This window comes from Lathamus discolor, chromosome 1 (assembly GCF_037157495.1).
Source record: "Lathamus discolor isolate bLatDis1 chromosome 1, bLatDis1.hap1, whole genome shotgun sequence".
In the NCBI taxonomy this organism is placed as follows: Eukaryota; Metazoa; Chordata; class Aves; order Psittaciformes; family Psittacidae; genus Lathamus; species Lathamus discolor.
The window spans coordinates 18838477-18865698 of record NC_088884.1 but is presented as its reverse complement, the minus strand read 5'-3'; the positions used below and the strand labels follow the sequence as shown (position 1 = coordinate 18865698).

The 27222-nt window shown below is 38.5% G+C and overlaps 1 protein-coding gene across 1 annotated transcript in view; it reads right to left on the bottom strand.

Moving 5' to 3' along the window:
• KCND2 (potassium voltage-gated channel subfamily D member 2) overlaps positions 1–23784 on the bottom strand; it is a 294464-nt gene extending 270680 nt beyond the window's left edge. Inside the window, exons 1-2 of the mRNA XM_065665007.1 lie at positions 23702–23784; positions 21394–22555 (exon numbers count right to left, since the gene is read on the bottom strand). Coding sequence (XP_065521079.1) covers positions 21394–22508 — 1115 coding nt within the window. The 5' untranslated portion in view covers positions 22509–22555; positions 23702–23784. The remainder of the gene's footprint in view (positions 1–21393; positions 22556–23701) is intronic.
• Positions 23785–27222: the final 3438 nt, after the last annotated feature.

Genomic DNA, 27222 nt, shown 5'->3' with positions numbered 1-27222 from the left:
TATGCAAGAAGTCTTACTGAAATAAAGTGGGGTAAAAAAACACGCTCTCAAAAAAAGGAGATTTTTTTTTAGCAGACAAAAATGAGATTCAGCACTTTTCAAGATTTGAATACTCTTGGTCATATTTAAGTTTATATAAGGTGTGCTGCTAAAATATACAGCACAACCACATATAACTTTTATTTATATGATTATATAGACTACATTTATACTCCATGTGTGTGTATGTTTATATGTATGTATGCATATGTACAAACATACTGGTACACGCACTATGTAATTATTCTATATAAATTGCATATTGTATGTTTTTAATAGGCCCTAAAAACTGTGCAAGGGGGAAAAAAATCAAATAAAGGCACTAAATTAGCTTTGAGGCACCTCATATGTGTTTGGACGTTTTTTGGTAGGTTGTTTTGGGTGGGGGGAGGAGGTGGGGTTGTGGGTTTGTTTTCATTTGATTTTGTTTTTTTTTGTTTGTTTGTTTGTTTGTTTGTTTGTTTGTTTGTTTGTTTTAAGAAAGAGCCAGGTACCTAACATTTTGCTGAAGATAAATACAAGCTTTCCAGGAAAAATTATGAAAGGTCTTAGTTGTTTTGCAAGGAATGGACATCTCTTATGGGTAGGAAGATACGTCACCATTTGTAAACATAAACTGAGAACACCTTTAGATTAAGATCCTGTGGAGCAATACAGCTGTGTTCTCCTCCCATCAGAGCAGATGCTGTCAGGTTCCTTCTGCACTAGAAAGCAAAAGAGGAAGGCTTTTTAATTAGGGCTGTTTTCTATGAAATTTTGATACGAAGTGGAAAAATGTTGCAGTAGGCAGAAAAGAGGGACTCCCAAGGATATACACCTGATAAGCAGATCTTTTCCTGGAACTGGAAGTGGGGCAGAATGGTCCCACTAGTTAGCTGAACAGCCTAATAACATTCTTAGACCCCTTTTTCTCAAGCTGTATTCTACACATAACTGAGGAAATATTAGGATAACATTTTTTTATTGACTTCTTTATTGTGAGGGTGGTGAGGCACTTGAATAGGTTGCCCAAAGAAGTGGTGAATGGTCCATCCCTGGCAGTGCTGAAGGCCAGGTTGGACGGCATCTTGGGTGACACAGTCTAGTGTGTGGTGTCACTGCCCATGGCAGGGTGGTTGGAACTAGATGATCTTAAGGTCCTTTCCAACCCTAACTATTCTATGACTCTATGATTATTTTACAATTCTCATGACAAAGCTGTTCGTAGCTGTAAAGTGTTCATTATGTTTTTAATATAGCACATATATTGTAAAAAGAAAAAGTCCTCCACTGTATTTAAACATGCAAATATTTGAAACATGCTATGTACTCCATGTTTTGTAAGTCATGGTAAAGTTTTCAATACAGATTTTATGTTTTTTTATCAATTTACTCAAACCCTATAACTGCTCCGAGGAAAATAGTTTAAGCTACACAGCAACAAGAATATTGGTTACCTGAGTCTATAACTACTATCAGAAGAAAGAAGATGTACAACGTATATTAAAAGTACACCTAATACTTGATAAGATTACTGAACAGCTACTACTTTTGATAATTAAAACTGTTATATGGTATTTTAACATCTATCCAGTATTCTCAAGAAAAACTCTCCTAGAATATACCAGACTATGCTAGCTGCATTATTTCTGAAACATGTTATTTGGAAATGCTCTTCAAATAGCTTGTAATAGTTTTAAACATGGAAAGTAATGAACACAGAATTGTTCTGCCACAAGCTACTCATGGCAAAATGCGACAATAATCCAATCTATTATCGCTTTCACTTGAAGCTCCAAGCAAGGGTCTCCATTTATTATCCTTGATTATCCATGTGTGGCTGCCTAATTGAATGGTTTGCTGATAGAAATAATCTATTAAAGGCTCTGTATCTCAGAGACCTCCCAACCACTTCGGAAAAGAGTTACAATGACATATAGTATCAAAATTAGGCCTGCAGGTTGCATATCAGATTTCTCAATTTATTATATAAAGAATAGATTCAAGATGTAACTTCTTGGTAATTTTTAAAAACAGAGCATTTCATATGAGAGGTCTACAGCTTGACCACTTGGAGAACTGCCATTTCAAAAGAACCATTCATTTTGTTTGGCTTTGTTTTTTCCCCTGAAGGGTGATCCAAAATGTGCAAACAAGGAAGGTTTAGTTATAACAATAGTGCCTACGAAATGGCTAGCAGAAATGGAAAGATACTTCCAGAACAGTAAACTGTCCTTTTTGCTGTGTATGATCACGAGTGTGTCGCATCTGCTGTATTTCCAGATCAAGAATTCTGTAGTTTCCTAAAACTTATGAGAAAGACTGTCATAATTTGGTGTTTGGTTTTGGGGTGGGTTGGTTGTTTGTTTTTTCAGAACTAAGTGATGTTTTATCCAGTGGCTTCACAGTTATTTGAACAATTGGAGATTAAATTTTACTCTTTACAAGTGTAGTATGAACCATCAAGTCCCCACTTCATTGTTCAATTTAAAACAAACACTTCATTTTAAGTCATTATGGCACTTCTGTTCCTGAAGAGAAATTTCAAGTTACAATAATAAGCATCACATAATAGTTGAATGACGATGAAAATTGTTCTAACCTTAGGCTTATATATATATATACATATATATATCTCACTTGAAACACAATAGGATTTCTTCACCTTCTTCCTACATTCCATTATTTCAAAAGAATTAAAAAGGTACTTTGCTGGCAGTGCTAAGCATGACAGATCAGCCCTCACTGTTTTCACATTACTGTAAACTAGGAGTAGCTCATGAAACAGTCAATGTATACTGCTGTAAAACTGATGTAAGTGGGACAAGCAGGCAGCAAGGCTCAGCACCCCATATGAAAATGCTTGGAACTCCTCCAGTAAAAAGGGCATGATTCAGGAGATGAGCTTAGTCATTAGCTGATGTGGTAATGGGCAATATAAAATCATAAAATGCTTTCCATAGACAAAATGCATACTGGCATAGTGGCTGAGATCCACACATTTGTGACCTCAGCGCTTGCCTGCTGCAACAGTGTCCAAGCTACCAACCTTGAAGGAGCTCCTATGTTTGATGGCAAAATAGCTTATTCAATGTGTAGAAACATGTTTACATTATAGGTGCTTGGGTCTGTGAGGATGGACAGAGCGCAGAAACCTAAGTAGAACTGGCTGCATCACTGTGGAGCTCTGTCTTCTATACTAGCTTTATACTAAACATTGAGTCAAACCTAAGATAAAGAATTCTAGGGCATAGTACTCAAAAATATTCCAAAGACTAACCAATGAGATTGGTACTTCATTAATCACCACAGTCTCTGAGGAAATTCATAATATGCTTCATGATAAATCTCACAGTGAGAAGAACAGGAATGAAGACAGGATAGGAAAGTGCTACCTCAGTGTGTATCTCAGTGCTATGTCTGAACTCCAAAATAAACCACATTTTTCTCTTTTTAGGTCAGCCATATACATATGTACACACAGAGGGGAAAAAAAAGCTAGCTTTTATTTTAATCATCAAGTGAGCAAAGTGCTGAGAAGTCACAATAGACCTTGCGTGTATGTCTGCATGCATTTTCAGAACAGGACTTTCACTGAGAACAAATGATGCACACAATAATGTCAGAAATGTTCATACTCTGTAGAACCAGTATTTCATATTGGGAAATTAAAAACAGACAAAAACTATCCCTGTATAAAACAAAAATGGAGAAAGACCAAAAGAAAAAAAGAAGGGGGAGGGGGGTAGAGGGATTTATTCTTTAGTAACTTCTGAATGCTACTGCAAAATAGCAAGACTGGGATATTGTTCATGATTTAAGACACCACATTTCAGTAGCTAGCACACTAAATTGACAATTGTTCACAAAAACAGCTAAAACATATCTGTTGGTTTTACATGTACTGGTAAAAGAGAACTGGCACCATATAATACTAAACCCCACAAGTTTTTAGCTTTTCTGTCACATCTCAGTGCATTTAATATCCTTCTGTCATATTATTTATGACTTCACAAAGAAACTAGTTATTTCCCATTATCTCTTCAATAAATAAGTAAAGCAGAGCATGCTGCAGTGCTACAAGTCATTAATGAGATGCCTACAAAATCGTCACGGTGTCTAGTCTCAGAAGCTTGCACAGCATCTAACTATTAGAGTTTGCCTCAGCCCTGAAGAGTAATTGCATTTTTTACACATTGATGTATTCCAACCTGACAGCTGAGACACACATTTTGGAGTGGATTACATAAAGTAAGTAAACCTTTCTATGATGCATTTAACAATTTTAAAACCACAGAATTCTAACAGTGTTTTCAGCTTTCATTAACATTTCCACAAGCCCATCATCACAGAGTTGCCTTCCTTTCTGATAAGGAAAGCAGGTCAAAATTTTGACTTTGGATTTCATATGGGAAAAAAAACAACACTCCGGTCCCCATTGGAATGACTTCTTTTAAAGTTATAAACTAATGATGTCATAGAAATGTTAGATTATATACTGTAAGACACAACTAGAATCCTTGACTAAAGCCTGCTGAAGAAAATAAAAGCTCCTGTGGGCTTTGCCTCCAACCTCTAAACCCAAATACTGATAGAAATAAATTATTTTTTCCACAAATTTATCTATACTACTGCTTAGGGAAAAAAAAATGCACAGGTGAAAAATACTCTTCTTTTGTATTAGATCAATAAGACTGTCACAAATGAAAAGAAACTGGCATGAAATTACTTCTGCATTTAGAAAGACAAAATATTTATCAATGTTTTTCCAATACAGTAAGTATAGGTTCCCCTGTAGTTTCTAGTGTCCATTTTTATTGTAAGACATAGTGTTCCTGATGTATATTTTTTTAGGTTTATTCCCTGTAAGTTTTCTCATTTCATTTCACCAATTTGTAGTACAGTTGCACAATTTTCCGCTACATCTTTTTTTCATCTAGCAGAATTTTATATCTTGGAATATCATTTCATATGTATTTTCTACTGTTTATTCAATGCACTAGAAAGGACAGAACATTTAAATGCTGTGAATTTTTTATAGTTTCCCTTTTTCTATTCATTTAGCAGAAAAATATTTACCCAGAACTCATTAAAGACATGTACAGAGACTAATATAATCATAATGTGTCAAAAGAATACAGGTACACAGATATTTTCAGAGGTGACCTGTTCAATATATTCTGTGTCCCTTCTCCTGAGAAAAATGCCATCACTCTGAGTGGACAGTGCAATCAGGAAAAAGCATCTTGGGGAAAGAAGCTTGAAAATCGAATAAGAGGCAGTTGAACTGCATTAGATCATTACACAGGAACTCAAATCTGAAGGAAAATATTTAAAAAAAAAAAAAATTCATGTCTCTGACATCACGGTCAGTTCATTTTGTTGTCCTAGAGTGGAATTCACATAGAAAGTGAAGACACTTTTGGTGTGTGAATGTAGGTTTTTTCATGTGAGTTAGTGCTGAAGCTCCCATTGCAGTCATTACAGTTAATGAGTCTAGAGAGTGATTTAGCTCACCTGAAAGTAGACACATATTTTTGAGCAGCCCACCTAAGCTCATATTTAGGCACTCCTTAATTCTGTTCTCTTTTTCTTCAAGCATGTGATTCAAGAGGAACAGAGAAAAATCAGCATTATTTATATATAAGATAAGGAAAAAGAAATTTCTCAGTCAGAAAAGGAAATCAGACATAAGATGACTGGTAAAATTCCTGGAAGAGTAAACGCCATCAGAAACTTTTTTATAGTCAATAACCAGTCTCAGGCAACGAGGATAAAGATACGCGCTTATCTGCAAAACTCATTTACACATGCTATATGATTACCATTTATTAAGCCATTTCCTTTCAAATAAGTTGTGAATATGCATAAAGTCATTCATGCAGTGCATCCATGTCAACAAAGCTCCAACATGTTCTCAAATGGAATAAAACCAAGAATAAAAGCTATTTTTCTGTCCTTCTTCCAGGATTTTCAGAACATTGACATCTGTTTCTTACACAAGGAAAGAGGAAAAAAAAAAAACCAACAACAACAACAACAAAGAAAGCAACACAAAAACCAAAATTAAAAAAAAAAAAAAACAAAAAAAAAAACCAAAAAAAAACCCCAAAACAAACTGTTTTTCATTAAAAAAATGTTTAGCTAATGGTCATCATGTATGGGAGGAACCTGAGAAAGTGTGAATCTTCTCACTGGTAGTGATAGTTTCTAAGGCTGAAAGACAAGCAAGCACAGAAGTGCTTATAATAATCATTGTGTTATTGAGTATGGGTCTTAGCCAGGCATTCATTTTAACTGATTGTCTGACAGATTCTTGTTAGGGAACTGAGTATTTCTTCTTTATATGCCCATTTTATATATGACCTTATCCAAATATAGTTAAGCAGGACAATCCCAAAGTATAGGCAGAACTACCAGTTTAAAAGTCCTTCATACCAGCAGGATAATGAGGAGATGTAATATATGCACATCTTTCACTGACTATTTTAGTAAACGGATCTACCAACAGATATAACCTTTATGGTTCTAAATAGCACTTTTTGTAACAGTCCAAAATTAGTTACATCAGGCTCTGGCTGTCATTTTCACTGATGCTATTAATGTGTGATATCCTTTCAAGGTTGCCTGAAAGTTTCTGTGAGTTAACAAGACTTTGGTAAGCTAAGAAAAAAAAAAAATGCCAAATTATTCCCCTCTTAGCTGTAAAAACCTCTGAGAAAATTCCTTACTCCAGTGTTGTTTATGGCCAATTTCTGTGGAATATTCAGGGAGGGATCCCATGTATGACACAACCTCCATGCTCACAAACGTGAGGCTGTATTTCTTGATTCCCAGAAAGAGTTTCCTCTTGATAAATTGCTGACAGACTGTCCTGGTTTTACCAGGAGCCATTTTGCTCCTTCTTAGTAACTGGTGCAAGCTCTGTGTTTTGACTTCCAGCCTGGGCAGAGAGCTGATAACACCGATTGTTTTTAATTGTTGTTAAGTGATGTTTATTCTGGCCAAGGACTTTGTGAGTCTCATGCTCTGCTGGGGATGAGGGGAGGCCGGGAGGAAGCAGAGACAGGACACCTGACCCAAACTAGCCAAAGAGGTATTCCATACCACAGCACGTCATGCCCAGGGAGGTAACTGGGAGTTACCCGGAAGGGCACTCTCTCTCTTCGGGGGGTCGAACTCGTTTGGCATTGGTGTCGTATTCTCTTGTTATTTTCTCTTATCAATATTATCATTGGTGGCAGCAGCAGTGATTTGTGTTATACCTTAGTTACTGGGCTGTTCTTATCTCAAGCCATGGGAGTTACATTCTCTCGATTCTCCTCCCCATCCCTCCGGGAGTGGGGAGGGTCGGGGGGGGGGGGGGTGTGTGTGAGTGGACGAGCTGTGTGGATCGGTTTAAACCACGACACAGACTAAACCTGTTACATCAGAAATCTGAATCTATTGTCTTACTTTTTTTCTGATGATGAAACTATGCTTCAACATATATAATTAACCTCTACCTTTTGCTTTTTTTACCCTATCTTTATATAAGCTACTGATAGCAGGAATCCCTGCTGCACTGCCATGGAGTTTGGTTTAAATCCTACAGTCTGAGATAATTCAAATAAATAATTGTTGTCCTGGTCAATATCTTGCTAGAGGTGCTCATACACAAGCTTGATGCAAAGTCCTCTCAGGTCAGATCCAAGTCTGTAATTGATTTCCATGGGCTTTGGATCAAATGAATAGCACTAAATCCTGCAAGGCATTCAGCACTCCCAGGTGCTGCAGCATTTATTCATCTTCCAGTGAAATGCTTATGAAGTTTAAGTGTTTTGAATCTGACATAAGTTCTCATTGCCTTCTAGATCATGACCTTTGATTATATAAATAGCTGAACAAAATAGAGATGTAAGAAATAACAGTGAGTCTAAAGCAGCTGTTTTCCTATTTGCACAGTTTTTATGCTCTATGATATTCTTGGATTCTCTGAACCTTTGGTACTTAAGAAGAGCTACCTTTTATCCACTGCCCAAAGTTCTTTAAAAGAAATTAGGAAAAAAGTATAAACTAATTTATTTCCCTAATCTAAGCCTGGTCCAACCCACAGTTAAGTCATTTCCATTAACTGTGGACAGGAGAGTGTGAGATAAAGAAGCCATTTAGCCCAATGCCTCATCACTGGCCAGAAGCAGATGACACCAGTAGAACATAAGCAAAGGCATCTTTTACGTCTCCCATTACACCTTCTCAGCTTTTAGCAATCTGGTCTTAAGGAGTTCCCAAGGCAGATGTTGTATCTTTTGAATTTGATATGCATTGGTGGATATTTTGCCACTAATTTTTCTAATTTTTTTTCAGTCAAAAAAGAATGGAACAGTAATGGCTGGAACGTGATCTTTCATCATAAGATGAAACTCATAGCATTGTTTCCTAAAAATATCTATGTTACTCTTTCACTTTAACTTATTAAAACAGCTATTTTATTAAAGCATTTGTTGTTGGGCTTTTCTTATTGAGATCCAGAAAGAATCCTACACCATCTCTCTCTCACGTCCCATCCCACCACCCCACCCCAGCACGGAGCACCAGTCACTATGAAGTTGCTCTCTTGAAGGACTAGTGATTCAGATTTTTAACACTCCCTGAGCAAGCCAGTTAGGTAAATAACTTCTCTGCAGATAAGTTGCATGGGTCTCCGTTACCAATTTGTTTCTTAAGACAGTGGAAAAGTGGTTAGCATATTAAAAATATCACTTCAAATCTCAGAAGTATGTAAATAAACTTATCTTCTTGTGAGGTGTCCCTGCCTATGGCAGGGGGGTTGGAACTAGATGATCTTGAGGTCCTTTCCAACCCTAACTATTCTATGATTCTATGATTCCAAGGACATCTTAGAATTAAGCAAGAAACTTAAGAAAGAGACTACATTTTATCCCACTAATATCATCACTTTTCAAACTTGTAAAGAGCATTTACTTAAACAGCAAATTGAAGGAGTACTGTTTTTTTTTAACGATAATTAAGTCAAAATTAATTTCCCCAAATTATGAAATAAACGCTGTATATAACCATCTTAAAGGACAGGAAATTTTCTGTAGTGGTGCAGTGATGCAGGATAGCACTTTTGCTTTAGAACTTTTTTGGAAGTTTATGATAAAGCTAATCAGTTGAGGGGATAAAAAGAGGAAATATTTCTTCTGCAGTTTATTGATTTCTTTACACACAAAAAGAGAAAAGTTTACTATGCCATTTAATGCACAGAGGAACATAATGTCATGAAATCCTACACTAAAGGGAAACAGTGAAGGAAACGTTATTTCACACTGGTGTGAAATATTTCACACTGGTATTTTTCACTGGTGTGAAATAGGTGTGAAAACTACTGGCAGGCAAATTTGAGATTTGTTGCTCTAAAGGAGCAGAACATGAAGACAAACTGAAATGAATTAAAGCAACACAGATTAAACCAAATCACTGCTGATAACAGGATTTCATAACAAATTATGGAATTTCTTCACCAGAGATTGCTATCATTCGCAAAGAAGCTAACAAAATTCAGAAGGTAAATGAGAAAGACACAAACCCTAAAGCAGTTTTGACTGTAAACCTCACTCATGGTCCTCAAGCTTCTGCAATGCTCCAGTCTGAGGACAGTTTTAAATGAACTGGTAATTTTTACGTTTAATTAAATATGAAAATGAATACTGAAATGAGAAAAGGTTCCCCGATTAAATTTATTTCAGTCTAAGATTTTTAGTCTGCTTCAGAGCTATGCATTGGTAATGCCTAACTGCAGTCCAGAGCTCTGACACCTCCTGGAAGACACCAGAATAACAGCATGGGGGAATTTTCTAAACACTTCTCTACTGGGACACTTCGAAAATGGACAGTGGTGAAAACAGTTAACAAGACCAACATGCGAATTGATCTTTAGGTTTCCCATTCAGTAGAACAAGAATAATTTACAAACCTCTGAAGTTAAGGTTTTCAAGCTCTCCATAGTTTCATTCAAAAGCATTGCTATTTGAAGCATGACTCCTGAAGAAAATTAGCAGCTACTTAAGGGTTTCTTTCAGTTTTCCAGAGGCAGTAACCTCCTTATTCTTTTTCAATTTGTGTGTGCCTGTTGCTTGGAAAAGGCAAAAAAAATTGGCAAAAGCACTGAAGTAGCCTTGAAGGTTACACAAAACAAGAATATTTTTAATTTAAAGGTTACAGGCACATCGCCTTTTTGATAAAGTGGGAATTGTCATCAAATCCCTATCATGTACTTTACTATGATCTTTGAAAGAAGTATGTTCTGGGCCTTTCAGAATTATATAACTGGGAACAAGTAGACTAGAGCAAACCAGCTAGACACGGAGGTTGGGATTTATCTCATCCATTTCACTTGGTATTTAAATATTAAAATCTTTGCTAATCATAATAAATTTAATTTGTACTCAGCACAGAGAAATGAGCACCTCCAGATGCCTCCTTCTCTTCGTTATTGCCTAAGTAAGACAAGGATGACTAGTTCAGAAGTATCAGCTTTTGGAGGAGTAAGTTAAGGCTTATAAATACCTCTGAGAGATGGTAAGCATTTGGCAGAGAAATAGGTCTGAATTCTGCTTCCAGATTCTTTTAGAACAATTCTATTGTACAGCATGCCCTGATTGCGTCCTTAAAAAAAAAAAAATGATGTAGCACATGTCTCCTTTAAAAGAGTTGTATGACCTGATTGTTTCCTTTAAAAATCCACATGCTGAAGATACCATCTATAAATTCTACTGCTATATCCTTCCACACAAACGCAGGCACTGGGAAAATAATTGTACACAAACAACATAAAAAGCTTATTTAAGGAAACCTTTCTGCTATACCCAGATTTGTTTGCTTTGAAAACAAAGGAACTTAGAGGTATAGCTAGTGAGCTGGAAAATAGGTATCAGAAAGTACACTAAGGCAGAAGATACAACACCGACATTAAAGAAGTGAACCAACATGTTTTCAGCCTTTTGATACATGTATCTTTCAAATCCACTTATGTGGATCCAGACCCACTGTTCAAATTATTTTCCTGTCCAGTATTCCATATTATCTAGAATTTTTCTCTGTACTTATCTGTCTGCAAAGAAGTAGCAAACATGCCACACTCTATGTGCTGGCTACACAGTAAAACAGGGAAAGCTCACTTACCTTCCAGAAAAGTGTTGAAAAGCCCACAACCTCTTTCTTACTGCATGTCCAAACCCACAGTAAATCCACTCTGTGAATCACTGCCTGACAGATATTGTGGTGTACTCATGGTGTGAAGAGGGCAGTCACTGCTCAGAAGGCAGCTGCATCCAAAGGGATTTGTGCAGTGCACGCCAGACACTATTTTCTGTCTCCTCCAAGAGACTTGAAACAAAACCAGCTCCTATCTCCCCCTCCCACAGCTAGGTTTTTATCTTATATGTGTGCTTTGATGCACAAAGGTGTCTATTTTAAAGTCACTGGTTGTGTGTACCACACACAAGAAGTTAGCATCACCTGTGGTCTGCAGCTGTGCCTGTCCCCAGAGGAGGAGAGAGGCTGTCACAGCGCTGCCAGTACAGCAGGAGGATGAACCATGCTTCTCCCATGAATGATTTAATGTATTAAATTTCAAAATTTTGGGTCTTCGAAAGAAAGAAATTGTAGGTTATACGAATGATAATTCATTTCAGTCTTCCAGCAGGTAGCATTTCTGCAATGATCTGACTGACATGCAGTGAAGAGAGAGAGGTGCCAGAAACAGCACATGGTCCAAGGATAGCATACGTAGCACATGTATCACACATTACACTTTTTTTTTCTCAATCACTGTAAAGTTTACTACGCAAATATTCAAAGTTTGGGGTTTTTTTTATAAATACATATCAAATAAACACCAGAAATAGTTGCACTGATAACTTATCTAGCTCTTATTAGGTGTATGACAACAGGTGCATATATTCTGTCTAGTTCTGCCTGTCTCTAGTCCTTGATAACCATATCTCAACATGGATTTGATCAACTGATGTAAAAAATTACATCGATAACCCAAGCCGACCAAAAATCTTAGAAAAGCTAAAAAAGTCTCAATTATGTAAGTGATACAAGATACCATGGTATTTAAATTACATAGTTGCTGTTAAAAGAGTCACTATTAAAGATTTTTTTTTTTTTTTTGTTCCTGCTGTACCCTTAAGAGAAAGGCCACAATTCTTAGCCTGCTGTTTACCAACAATAAAGTGATTAGATATTCTAAATCAAAAAAGTATATACCCACTTCACAGCCAGATTTGGAAAGTACCTTCAACCTCTCTGCTTTTCATTCCTCTGTGGAAAGCAGAGGAGTTTGGGGACCAGCGTCTTGCAGCTGTAATCCACCGTGTCAAAGAGCATCAATTTTGTTCCTAAGCAACCCTGCACAGTGCAGTAGTTGCTGTCCATAGCTGATAAGGATGCTCAGGGAACTGTTAAGCAGCTGCAAGTGGGAGAGACAAAAGTTGCAGAAACTGAAATTGAGGCCACTAACACAGTAATAAAAATCCTCCTTTGGGTTATAAAAAAAGGGGGAGATGAACAGTAACAACAATGAAAAGTTAAGGATCCTACTCACATTACATATGCCTTCATATAGAAAACTCTTTTGGTTCAGCTTACTGAACAAAGCAGGGAGTTAGGATGCAGCAGACACTTTCACACTGTGAGCTATTACACAATGTTAAATTACATCCTTCCCAATCTCTCACTCTGACTCTCAGCCATTTACAAGGAATGCCTTGGATGGCCAAGCCTGCAAGTGATAACTTGAAAGACTCTTCCTTATGTATCAGCCAAAATATTTTGAGAGTCTGCCAGTACAATGCAAAAAAACTCCATGTCGCTGGATACACACTTGAAGAAAGTTGGGGTTTGGCCTCAAATTAACGTTTTTGGTTTTCTCCCCCAAAGAATACGTAATCAAAACGTGTTAATGTATTATCATAAGATCAGATATTTACAAGTACCTCTATGGAGTTTCACAGTTCTTTTTTTATCCAAAGTGATTTAAAACTGTAGTGGAATATGTTTACTTTATTTTAATTTACCAAAGTACTCAGAGTAATTAAATATATTCCTAGAAGTTTATATGGTCTATCTAAGGAAACAGACTCCTCAATAATCAAATAGACAAATTTCTTTATGCAGACACAGACTTTATAACATTTTTGTTTTAATGTTCATATTATTTAATATTACATAATACTTTGAAGAAATATAAACAAGTGTTCTTAATATTGGGAGGTCTGCTTCATATGTTAATTTTTTATATGAAGCTTTAGTGCAAGTGCTAGTTATTACAAAGCTGAGCCAGAAACCATCTGGTTAAGAGTCATCTCACAAATCACAGTCTCAAAGAGAAAGAGCTGTGATACAAGATACCTCAAGAAAATAACTTTTTATACAATGAATCAGGAAAAATCATGGACACATGTTTTAAAGATGTTTCACTTAGAAACATGGATTAAGGTAAAAGTCAACTACTACAGACTATGCTTACAAAGCTTATATTATTAAAAAAATAAAATGCAGGCAAAATACTTCTCACACCTCCCACTTAATTCCACAAACAATATGCACAGAAAATTAAAATAGAGACAAAATGAAAATAATTGCCAGCACACCAGAGAAGGAGATGAATTTGTAGCTGTCAAAATTCAGAATTATGGTTTACCTTTTTTTACCACGTATCAGCATACTATCAAATTTACTGTATACAAGCTAAATACGAGACTGAAGCCAAAAAATCCTCAGGCTGGATGTTTCTTTGAAAAAAATGGAATCTCCTACCTGACAGTGTTCTGTACATTTGCACGCAGTTTCTAAGAACATTTTAATTAATTTAACAATATCTTCGTGTCATAACACACATTTGTTACATACATTTTTATACTGAACTGTTGGTTTGAAAAATGCAGACAGAAAACTAGGCTCAAACTATATTTTTTCCCTTGGATGCTTTACATTACTCTTTCAGTCATATTACCATTTTTTTTTCTTCTTGAATGTTTTAATTCTCTTCCTAAGAATACCATACACACAATATTCTACCTCCTTCTACAGTGCTATGTGTATATAGGGCATGCTGTGTTTTAACAAGACATGAACTCTTGTAATACCCATTTGATTTTTATAGGGGTAGGACACAGCCAGAGTCCCACTGAAGTACTCAACTTACCCTCACAGTCATTCTTGTGCACTTAAGACTTGTGTTTCTAAGCACCTAAGCCTCTTTTGAGAATCCAAGCTAGGTGCCTATCCACCTCTCCAGATACCTTAATGACCTTAAAAATCTTCCTTGCAGTGTTTGGCTCCTATAAACTAATAAACTTGGGAGATCTCTATGTCTGTAATACTTGACTACACTGGAACTGAAAAAACAGGGATAGAAGGCAAAATACTGCTCCTGAATACTTTAAATACACAAAATTTTGCAGGGTTTTTTAGGCAATCTCCCTTTTTCTATAACAGTGCAGAATCAAGCCCTATTTAAGTACATTTACACAATGACTCCAATGTCTTTCATCTTCAGGATGGTGGGAGGCAATAACAGACACTGGAATATAAGAAAGGAAAATTTTTCTAACTGTACAAAGAATGTGACTGCTTATATGAATAGTATCTTTCTATCTTCAATATTTACACAGATAGTCTTTTAATGTTTTGTTAGCTTTTGTAAATGCACTTAACTACTGGAATCTAAACTAAGGTAGTAAAAACTGTACCAATGACTGGGTACATTAAGACATGCCTTGTAATAGTGCATGAGGTGTGTATATCCAGGTGAGAGAAAAGAGTGCAGTCTCATTTGTGCTATGGTAGAGCAGAATCTTGTTGGATTTATGCTTTTTTTTTTTTTTTTAATAAAGCTGAAATATTCTAGGACTGATGTATTCATCATGTGATCTTCATGTGTGCTCATGTTTAAATCTAAGCCTTTTTACACCAGATGCCTGAGTAAATATTCGTATTCAGTATTTTTCTAAAGAACACTTACACTTGTTGCTTATCAGGTGCTCTAGTCAAAAGCTCTAATTTTTATTTCATCTCTATTCATATTTATTTAAGTTTGTGCTGTAGGAATAATGCAAATTTCTTTTGGTACTTTGGTGGAAATGGGGTTTTATTGGTTGTTTATTTTTGTCAAAAGAAACTTCACAACTCTTTTACTTTACAGGGGTATTATAAAATATTACTGGAGGCCCAGGAAGATCAAAATTGTATGTTTCAGTGAAAAATACTTAAAAAATAATGGTAGAAAAATTAGGTTACTAATTGTGACAGAGGTCAAAGTCTAAGCATGGTAACTATTACTGTTCTGGGAAACGTGGCATAGAGCTATCATTTCAAAGCACTGTCTATGAACTTAAAACTTTTTCCTCCACTGCATAGACAATTCAGAAAAAAAAGATGTTTTGCACAAATATCTGTGCTCCCATCTATTACCCAATAAATAATAGGTACAGAAATACAAGCATCTTTTCCATCACTCTCTCAGCTCCATTGTCAGGTAACTGACGAAATCTGATAGGGCTGAATCTAAACTTTGTTTCTGGATTTCTAATTTATATTCCCTTTTTTGAACAATCTATCCACTTAATCACTGTTGAACCAGATACTTGTCTCATCAGTTTACCATGATGTAAATTATGAACTGCTGCCAGTGGACTATAATGGCAAAAAAAGCACAAGCAATCGGAGCAGTTCACTAGACTTTCTTTCAAATGTCTGAAAAGTTGCCACCCCGATGTTGCAAAATGTTCTCAACTTATTTCGGATACTTTTATTTCTGCAGTTCAGATGCTCCATTTCCAGATTTTTTTTAATATATTTCCATTTTTTTAAATACATTTCCAATTTCTATTTTTTACAGTAGCTCTATTTCTCATACTGTATTTGTACTTTAATATAGCATTTATATTGCAAATTTTTCTTCTTAGAGGCACAGTGAAGTGAGTCAAGTACAAATTGTCATTACTTTATCAAAAACTTGATAGTTTGAACTTCTTATGTCCAATCACTTAACTGATTCTACTAAAATCACAATATTCACTGAGGATTAGTTGAATGATAGGCCATAATTAATAGATCAGGCACTAGTCATAATTACTCTCTGAGTCAATCTGTTCTACTATACTAAGTCAGCAAATTTCTTTGATACATTCTGGCCCACACCAATCTCACTGTTCTTATTCTTGACTCACAGTAACAATAAGGAAACAAAATTCCATCTGTTTCCACCAAAGGAACAAATAAATTAGATTCTGAGCAGAAAGATCTTTTTGTGAAGCATTACCTTCATGCCCTTCATAACTGAAGTAAGGAAATAACTGCTCAAGAAAATGTGTGAAGTAAGCTAACTCCTGGCTCCTCCAAGAGATCTTCCGCATTTTTTTAAACAGGAAAGCTGGTACCCCGTGCAACTAAATAAGAATATAACAACTCCTCTGTCAAGCCAAGAATAGGCCAATACAGTTTCAGTAATCTTTTTATCAAAGAATAAATAAATTTTCTCTACTGCCATCAAAATGACCCTTACTTTACAGTATTTTGAATTCTCCCTGGAGCTTTTCTTGAATATCTATGTATGTGCTTTGAAGGTGACCACACTACAATTTGTCCCTCCTCTGTTATATAGTATTCTAACTATCCAGGCTAAATGTCTCTGCTGTGAAAAGAACATAGATTGAGACATCAAACACATTTGTAAAATACAAAATTCACTAGGTTGTATACAAGAGTACAAAAAAAAAAAAAAAAAAAGAAAATGCTATTTGAAAAGAAAAGAAAATGCTATTTGAAACAAGGGTGAAAATATCAAACACAAAATGAATGAATGAGCCAATATGTAGGTATGAGATACAGAAATAGCATTGCAGCTTTGCTCATCTTTATAATATTCATCAGATATATTTCCAAACTTTCAATGAAATTATTCACAAAACAAAGATTTCTAATTTTGTGCTTTCTTGTCAGGTTTTACTGAACTAAGTTTTATTAATACAAGTTCTGAAGAGATGGATGTTCTCAAACAAACATGCAGAAACCATAAGAAACTAAAGACACTTGCAGTGGTCAGAAAAAAAACAAAACCAAGATAATATGCGTGGCATTTTGGAATAAAAGCGATGTTGTGGAAATTTTGTGATGCTCATAAGGGAAAAAAAAATATATCAAATAAAGGTCAGGAAAAAAAACCTGTTATGAGGAAAGTTCAGGTCAAATGAATGACAATAATGATGAATGAAAGATTTGATCTACTGGTGAAGGATGAACGAGGAATCTGGAATAAAGAAGCAGAAAAACAAAGCCAGAGAGTCTTAATATGAATGTTAAACTTGTCTTGAACAAGGAAGGAAAGGTGCCAAGCCAGCAGACAAATCCCCAGACAGGAGGAAGACAGTGGTAATTTGAAGGAAAAGTGAGGAAAACTACTAGATGGAATATACCCATAGGGATGCAGTAAGAATGGAAAAGGAGTGAAGAAGGGAAAAAATAGAATGTGCAGGAAAATGAAATCCGTCATCCTATTCCACTGTTACTGTGGCTTTCTGCTGTCACATTCAGCCACCTGCCTGATTGTAAGTCTTCAAGGAATCTGACATATTTTAGACAGTATTCCTCATACATTATGGGCAATTTAACAAATAATTAAGATGAACAGTTGCTTTATCTTTTCTGGAAGACACACCTCCAGTTTATACAATCAGAGGAAATAAATGAATAATCTTCTGTTTAAGCTTTGCTTCATAAAGTATTATTCTCATCTACAAAAGTACTGTATGACTCGACAAAGCTAGCCAATGTAATGCCTATAAATATAAAGTTTAATACAGCAGTGAGATTGCTTTAGAACTAGTCACAGAAGAGCACTGTGTTGCTTATTTAAAGTACAATATCTATATAAAACAAAAACTACACTCTAGTTCTGACTGATTTGGGAACAGACATTGCCCTTTCATTATCAAAACCTTTCCAGCTGTTCCAGCTCATCTGGTAGCTACTGACAGGGCAGAAGGTGTTATAAGGTGACAGCAGAAAGTGGCATAACTGTGTCATTATGGACGTAGCTGTTCACAAAAGCCCCATGTAAGTCTGCCAGTCCCAATTTAATAGACCTGAACTTTTTTCTCTGCCAGATTTGTTGCTGCTCTGTTTCTTGATCTTTATGCCCCTAACTTCTATGCTTTTCAATGCTATCTTCAATCTCCACAAACTGCTTTTCATTTTATTTTCTTGTCCTTTCTTGTCCCTACTTTACTTTTGTTTTTGCTACAATTAATGCTGATAAAACACTAATTTGAAATTTTATATTAGACAGCTCCATTTTGGGTAGAGTGCATGCTATTATTCTAGAGTCATCTCTCACTCTCTTCTCTCTCTCTTTCAGCCTTTATCTTTTTCTCACTCTCCTAGCCTCTTTTCCTCCTTTCTTTCATTTCTTTCATATAACATCTTTATGTACAACTATGTACATAATTACAACACTTTAGCTGAGCAGTCAAGAACAATTAATAGCTAGTATATCCTTGGAGGCTAAAGTGTAGTAGTATGTGAAGTCACTGGCACTCTGCAGAGGAAAATGCAATCTATGTTTTTTAAAGACACTTTAATTGCCCAGCAATCATGCAGAACTGAGAAATATAGATCTGCTTCCAAGATAATAACTCCCCAAATCACAAAGGTCGCTTACTCAATACCCTTGCTATCTAGCAAAATATAAAAATGACACCAAGACTCAAAACTTTAACTTTATGTTAATCTATTATTCAGTATTAGCATTCATTTATTTTATAATATTTCACATGACCTGCTGTGTGCTATTGTAACTTAAAACATATAGACTTCATCTACCTTTGTTGCTAAAAGTAAAAAGGTGCTCATAGAGAGTTCATTTATATAGCCCTTATTCAGCTAAAACTAAAATTAATAATGAAAGGGGGTTCTGTATTAGTGAATGGATAAGAAGCTTTAGCACAGAGCAAAGACAGCAGTACTAATTACATTCAGCTTTCACTGACCCTTCTTTCTTTTCTATATAATTTTCCACTCTTTTTTGTAATTATTCCATCAAGTGAAAAGAGTTCAAAGATTTAATTATGTTAATTCTATTTAAATTATTCATATATAGCATTTTAACATAATCTGTATGTAGTTATCATGATATTATTAAAGAGACCTCATCTACCTAAGTCATTTATTAAAGATTTCCAAGAAATCTGTGATGTCTGTTGTACCTGAACTTCTAACTATATCTGAACTTCCGAAAGTGACTTTGGCTCTCTGCCCAACTTGCTCAATTTTTCTCTGTGCAAACCACCTTGAAAAAAGAGTCAAGCATGCATGTATTCTTTCCAACCCTTTTTCTTCCCCTCGTGACCTATGTTGTATGGCTGCATACTTGAAAATAGGTTCTTAGGCTCTTTTCGAAGAGACTTTTAATCTCATCAGTACTTTGAAGACTTTACTCAGAATAATTCCTCAAAACCCTATACAAACAAATCATACTAATTCCAAACAGATACCATATCCCCATCATAATCAACTGTAAACTGGTCATAAACCTGAAAAAAAAGAATTATGTTCAGTACCATGGACAAGTACAGCACAAACTGCCCAGAACTGAGACAAGTCCCTCAAACACTACTTTTCACTACAGAAACACATAGACCTGACCCTACTCTTTCATAATAAGATTATACATTCTAAATACTGCTAAATTCTGAAGACCTAACTTATTGAAATCATCACAATTCTAATTAAAATATATATGGCTAAAACTATCACAGAATGTACAGGTCTGTAGAACTAGTTAGCATGTATAACTTGTTCCTTCTGTTAACTTGTCCCTTTCTTTTGCCACTAGCAGAGAAAAACAAAATCCCCAAAATAACAGGAAAGCAGATTAAAATCCTCAAAGCTCTTGTCATTCCTTTTTAGCATAACTTGCCCTTACAAGTAATATGAAATATTTACAGTGCACTATATTTATCTTCATCTGTTACATCACTCTGAAGATAAAAGCCCTGTATAAAAAATGGTGGCATAAGGCAGTCCTTTTATCTTTTTCAATATTTTGTGTGTGCATTTCCCAACTAAATTACAATTGCACACAATAAGTCAACTTTTTCATAATAGTTTCATAATGCACTTTTTATTTTGTTAAATTTAGATGTTATACATGTTTCATAAATCTCAACAAGATCTGAAAAAAAGTTTGACTAATAAAATTATCTGCTTTGATTCATTAAACTGAAAAGTTTGCCTTTTAATATTTTTAATTATTAAATAACTGGACATATTCCAAGGAACTGACAAATTTTCAGTTTCATAAATGATACTCTATAGCTCAAAATTCAGAATAGGGGAACAAATTGCCTCCTCCAATCAGCCACCTTTTTAAATCCCTGTTATAATTAAAGACAAATGCATTTTACAGCTTGATGCATAGAATCAGCTGGTACAATATAACCTGGTATCAAAGACTTTTTAAATTAATACCATCTCCCAACTTTGCACTAAACTGCATTGGAATCTAATGCCAACAATGGCATTTTAAACTCCAAGTTCTCTGGAATAATTTATATTCTTATTAAAATTATGTTTTAAGACATATGCTTCATCTGTCATGTCTCACACTTCCTCAGATAATTTTCCAGAGTCTGTCACCAGTCAATTCAGCTTGACACTTGTCATCTACAAGTTCCATGTCTATGAAAATCAAAGGAAATTTATCCAGTGTCTTAAATAACATCAGGAATAATTTTTGCAAACATTAAGGTTGTTATACCTGTTTTATTTTCATAAAACCAAATAACTTAGTGATTTTGTATCCAAGTCTACACCAATACATCACTTTAAAGAAAATGGCAGATTCACATACTTCTATGCATGATCAAAATAAAAGATCGCACTTGACTTCTCCTTCTAATTATCACTACTTTAGCAACACTGTAACAAGTCCTGTCAGCAAACACATTATTAAACATTCACTGATAACTCACAGATATTCATAAAATACTCCATTTTCACTGTCCAAAACCAAATAAAATGTTAGGGAAAATTTGAAAGAACACAAACAATTTCAAGATTTTTGTTTGGTTTGTTGATTTCTTTTTCAGTCTATCTGCAGTTTTGGGTTTGGTTTATTTTAACTTCAGCAACACTTTTAACTCACTTTTACGTGTAATACATTTAGAAAGAAGTGATGAGTCGTATTCATGAAGTTCTGTAACACAAACTTACCCTCACATTTTTTTCTAGCAATGCTTTTTTTTTTTTTTTTTTGAGTATTTTCCATCAGTGACAATACACTTGTTGAAATGTTGGCTGTAACCAAACACCAGCTGCACTTACCCCAGTGTTGTCATGGTGACAATGGTGTACCAGAAGGCTGCAGGGATGCTGGTGAACTTGCTGGCTGATGAACCTTTCTCTGCATAATACATGACTGTGGCAAAGATGATGATGGCCATAGTGAGTGAAAAGAGGAGAAAGCCTAACTCCGAGGCACAACTTTTGAGCGTGTAGCCCAGAATGCGCAGCCCCTGGGAGTGGCGTGAAAACTTAAAGATCCTGAAGACACGAAAGACTCTCAGTGTCACAAAAGCTCCACTGACATCCTCGTTATCTGTCATCACCAGGCCAATGTAATACGGCATGATGGCAACCACATCGATGATACTCATGACGCTACGCACGAATTTGTAGCGACTAGGGGCTGCCAGCAGACGTAGGAGATACTCAACTGTGAAGATCATGACACAGGCAGTATCCAGACAGAAGAAAGCCACAGCATAGCGCTCTCCACAGGGCAGCTCTTTGATGCGACCTGGGCTTACCCCACAGGGCACTGTCTCCACTACGTTGGCAATAACAGAGACAGCAATGAAGAAGCCAGTGACATAGTAGAAGACCAGAGCCAGTGTACTGGTGTGTGGGTTTTCAAAAGCCCGCCACATCCTCTGCCGAGCTGTCATTGAGGGCAGGGAGCTCTCAGCTGCATTATCCTGGTCGGCATCATCTTGCAGGCGCTCGGCATTCTCACGCCGGCGATCCTTATACTCCTCATAACAGCAGTCGCCAATGATCTCAGGAATGATGCCAAAGAAGGCCAGCTCCTCATCGTAAGCTGAGATGCACTCCTGGCGGGGATAATGAAGCTTCCCAGTACGGTAAAAGTTGAGAATGTAGCGGAAAATGTCAGGGTCCCGATCAAAAAAGTACTGCTGTGTCTCAGGGTGATAGAAGAAGTCCCGCTCCGAACTGCCCAACAGAGTGTCAGGATAGCGCTCTAAGGTATCCAGCCACGTCTGGAACTGAATGCCACTCACATTCAGCACAATCAGAGAGTCCTGGCTTCGCTTCCTCTCCTGCCGAGGAGCAGCTGGCATGGGACCTGTGGCCACTGGCATCCATCCTATGGCTGCCGCCCTGGCAAAGGGCAACCAAGCTGCTACTCCTGCTGCCATGCTCTACAGCTAAGTGAGTCAATCTAGAGACAGTTCTGGTCCAGCCACTAAAATAGAGAGGAAAAAGAAAAATACAAATGCTCATGCATATTTGAGGCAATAGAATTTAACACTGTTGCTTGTTTCCGTATTAACGAAAAAATCTCTTTGCTCCCTTTTTGTTTCTTGCCTTTTTTCATCCCAGTGTATCCTTTCCAGGGCTCGACAGGACAATAAATCAGGGCACTTGGAAATCAAGGTATTCAAAGCAGCTGCTGTAGCAGCCAGATCCTTTGGATACAAGGTTCACTCGAGGCCCCTGAATGGAAGCAATGTTCCATAAACCACTAACCCCAGAAGCCGGCTAGTAGCTCTCGTGCAGCGGTGCAGCCACCTGGAAGGAGGTTTCCTTCCACTCGCGATGCAGCCGGTGCCCCCGCCCCTCCTGTGCTCGGCTCCGCTCCGCTCCCTGCCCGCCGCCGGAGCCGGGCCGCTGCCGCCAGCAGAGCCGGGCCCGGGCGGGATGCAGAGGGGCCGTGTCGGGTCGGAGGGGATAGTCCGGGAGGGCCGCGCCCCTCCCCAGCCGCAGCTCTGGAGCAGCGGCGGGACGAATCCTCTCCCTAACCTTGATTACCTCCCGGGGACTCCTCCAGACCCCGCGCAGGGAGGGGGGAGCCGGCAGGGCAGGGGGAGGAGCTCCGGGCGGCAGCATTAAACTTTAAGGCAAGTTTTCCGTGCAGGAAATGCGTTGAAGGGCAGACGGGCGCTGGGGAAGGGGCGCCGGGAGGGGGGAGCGCCCCAGAGAAAGAGCGCGGAGGGGAGTCTCCCCGGGACGGGGCGTCAGGGCACGGTCAGAGGCTGATCCGGAGCGAGGAGACCGGGGCCGGGCAGAGCAGCGGTGCCTGTGGCGGGGGTAGGAGGCGGGATCCGGAGGCGCCCGCAGAAGGTGGGATAAATGGGGCGTCCTCGGGAGCGACCGAGCGGGCGGCGGAGGGCGAAGCCAGGGGAGGCTGGCAGTGGAGCAGGAGCGTGGCAGGTGCTCCCGGCGGCAGCGGAGGCCGGGGCTGGCGGGGGGCCGCATAAGGGGGCGCGGGGTTCTGTAGCGGCTCGGCGGTGGATCACACACACACCCCCCTTCCGCCTGCTTCCTCTCGCCCCTTCCACGCAGCTCTGCTCTCGCATCCCTCCAGACGTGCCCAGCCTGCGGCACCTACCTGTGAAAGTCTGGCGAAAGCGCTCAGTTGCATAGAGACTTTTGGAAATACGGGCTCTGCCGCTAGATCTCCGAGCTCCGCCGGGAACGGCGGGGAAGTAGTTGCTCCTGAGAAGGCTTGATCGCATCCAAAGGGACATCGATAATAAGGCTTTCCCCCACCCCCACCCCCCTCCGCCACCACAGAGCGCCAAGCAACAAGTTCAAGGGGTGGGTGGGGGGAAAAAAACAACGTAATCGCGCCTGGCAACTCGGCAGAGCACGTCCTTTCGGGGCGCGGATCCTGCGGAGCGGCTGCGGCTGCGGCCGCTGCCCCTGCCCCTGCCGCGGGGCTGCCGCGGGCTGCGGGAGGCGGCGGCGAGGCCCTGGCGCGGCTAAGGGCGTGGGGGGGGCTTCCCGCTGCATCCCCCGCGGCGGGCGTGCAATGCCACCCTGCCGCTCTGCCGCCCGCGGGCCTGGGGCGTAGGGGCGGGCGGCAACGGGCGGCGGCGGAGCGGGGAGCGGGGCGCGGGGGGTCGTGGGGCGAGAGAGGAGGGCATCGCTACGCCGACGGAACAAAGGGGCTGCGGGCGGCTACGCCGGCGGCGGCAGGGCAGGCGGGGAGTGCCTCCGGGGGGAGGGGGAACGTGGGAGTACGGGTCTGTGTGCTGTGGGTGTCTGTGTGTGCGTGTGTCTGCGGGGCTGGGATCTCGCGGTCCAGCCCCTCCGCCAGCAGCGCCGCACAGACCCTCTGGAGTTAGCAGTGCTTCGGTAGGGATCGGGTGGCGGAGACGGCTTAGGTGAGGTATGCGAGGGATTCCTCGGGAGCGCTGGCTCCTTTCAAGGAAAGGGGAACGATGTTCTGAAAGCAGGGGAGGGGTGGGGAGGAGGAGGTGAAATGCCTGGGAGTGAAGTGCGGCGATGCTCTTCATAACCCGCCCCGAGCCACTCCGGAGTTCTCGCTGCAATATCCAAATGGCTCTTACCAGCTATAGCAAAGGCGAGAGCTTGGACGGCTATGAGAGCCTTTTTCCTCCTCCTTTTCTTTCCGCTCCCTTGCAAAGCCGCCCACCTTTTTCCCGTCGCTAGATGGCGTGTGGATGACGGGAAGTAAGCTCCCCGCCGGGGTGCCGGGAGGGTCCCCAGCTCCGCGCTCGCCGCTTCGCTCTCTCGCGCTGGGCTGCACCAGGGCCCCGCTGCCGCCTCCAAGCCGCAGGAGAGCTCGTGGCACGGCTGCATCTCCGGGGGAAACCGGGCACCTAATTCCTCGAGCTCCCGTAGATACAAGGAACTATCTGTATTTTTTAACTAAGATTCTGAAAACGCTGTGTGTCTTCTGTACAGAGCTCGCGTCAATATAGCAGAAGATATTCCTCCTTCTAATGAACGTTTGTTTCAGTGTCTTAAACCACGACATTCTGTTTAGTAGTAGAGGTTTCGAAAGGAATCATAGCGCAAATAGGTTACTTTATTCTTGAAGTCTGACCAAACCTCCCACTCCAATAACCTGTTTTAGGCATATGCCAAAGAAACTCGAAACAAAAATAAACCAAACATATACTGAAGCTTGAGAGGTAGCTCTTTTCTGTATTTTAATAATATGCTCAAGTGCAGCATATATTAGCTTCTGTTTAAGTTCCCATGTGAAAGCTGAACACTATCAGTACTGTAGCTGGTAAGCTGTTACTCTAAGAAATACTTGAAAACATGAATGGAAAACGTTGAAAAATGTTTTGAGTGCAGCCTTAGGGAAACTTGTGCTGATGATAGATCACATAAATCACATGAAATAAAATATCACATAAAATAAAGGATACTTTCTGTAGTTTAACTAAAGTTGTTTGTTGGTTTGTATTGTTTTTCTTTTCTCCCAGCTGAGATGTTCAGTACATTATAGCCAATAAATTAATCCATTAATTTGAAATTGTTTGATCACCTATAGCTATTGAGTTTTCAGTGATGTGGATATTCTCTCATATGAAAGGTTAGGGTTTTTTATTTGTTGCTACAAAAAGATAGTCCTATAGCAATTAATAAAGCCAAATTTATGGTTCTGTCAGCTCAGCACTGAGATGATAACACAGAACTTCCTTTCCTGACAAATAATAAAAAAAAGGTTTCATTTTCAACTATAGATTCTTTTTGTAATCAGTAACTCCTCTCATTTTTTAACGTCTGGCTTTACAGAAAATGCTTACTGTTTTCGATTGCCTTTTTCTTTGCATTTTTCCCAGAACAGAATTCTTCATTTGCAACAAAAGATTCCCACACACACACCGATGAGAATGGATTCCACCAAATAATCACTTGGATAGTTATTCTAATCTTAAAGTTGTTTCACAGACTTACACATTTCACCAGGAAATGGCAAAAGAACCCAAAACAAACACTATATATTTGGACAAGTGTGTATCAGGTAGTGTTACAAGGTTGTGTCTATTTTAAATCATAGGTTTAAAACCAGTCCAGGTTCAAAGACTTTTCTCACACCAGTGACTGGAAAAATGCTTACCTCAACTTAAATTTTTGTGGACAGCCTGTGTATTAGAGTTGTATCTTTCAGAAATGTATATTGGAAGGAAAAGTCAAAGAGTATACTCTATTGCCTTCTTATTCTAAGAGAAAGTCTGTTGATATACTGTTTAGAAGGGATAACCATTAGCTCAAACTTTCACAGTTTGTACCTTAAGTTTAGTGACTTGATATTGTCTGACTGCTGTATTCCCTACTCAGTATATTTCAGAAAGACTGAATATGTAAGAAGACCGAGTACATAAAGTTTATCTAAATAATCAGTTCTTCTGAAGTCAAAATCCTGCCTGTGACATAAGAATTACCTCCCAGGAGATTGGTGTGATGTGACAGGGGGGATTATGACTTCAAGTAGGAATTAAGTAGCAGGGTCTCAAATGAGACCAAAATCCTATTTTCAAGCAAAGATAATAAATCCTAGTAATTGTAGGAAAAGAAGAAAATGGTACTAAGGGCAATGCACAATGGACTCTTAATGTGAGTTGTTTCTTAATTCTTTCCAAAGTCATGAGGCACAAAGAGCTCTCTAAGGATTAAAGAAGATAACAGCCATGATGCGGAAGTTTATATTAAAGCATTTAATTTTTTCTTTAATAATTTTGAAATATTCAGAATGTTTCAAACCCAGGATTTTCTTTACAGACTAAATGGGTGTTTACATCCCCTTTTCCTAATTCCTCTAGTATTAAGCTAGTGGTCTTTCCTTTCGAAAAAAGAACACTACAGATATTTAAAGTCACCTTGTAAGCCTTAACTTCAAGTTTCAGCTATACATATGTCTTTTTTCTTTCCTTCCTTTTTGATTTAGAAGATAATGTCACAGTTCCTGCATTCTTATATGAATATTTTTGTACACTCAATACCAAATGCATAAAATCATGTAGGGTAACTGGTTTCTGAATATATATTTCCCCACATCTAGATTAGTAAGAATAGCTTCCAAAGATACCCGTATATTTATCTACTATTTGGTTAAACAATTCAAAGAGCTTTTTAAATTTATAGGAATCA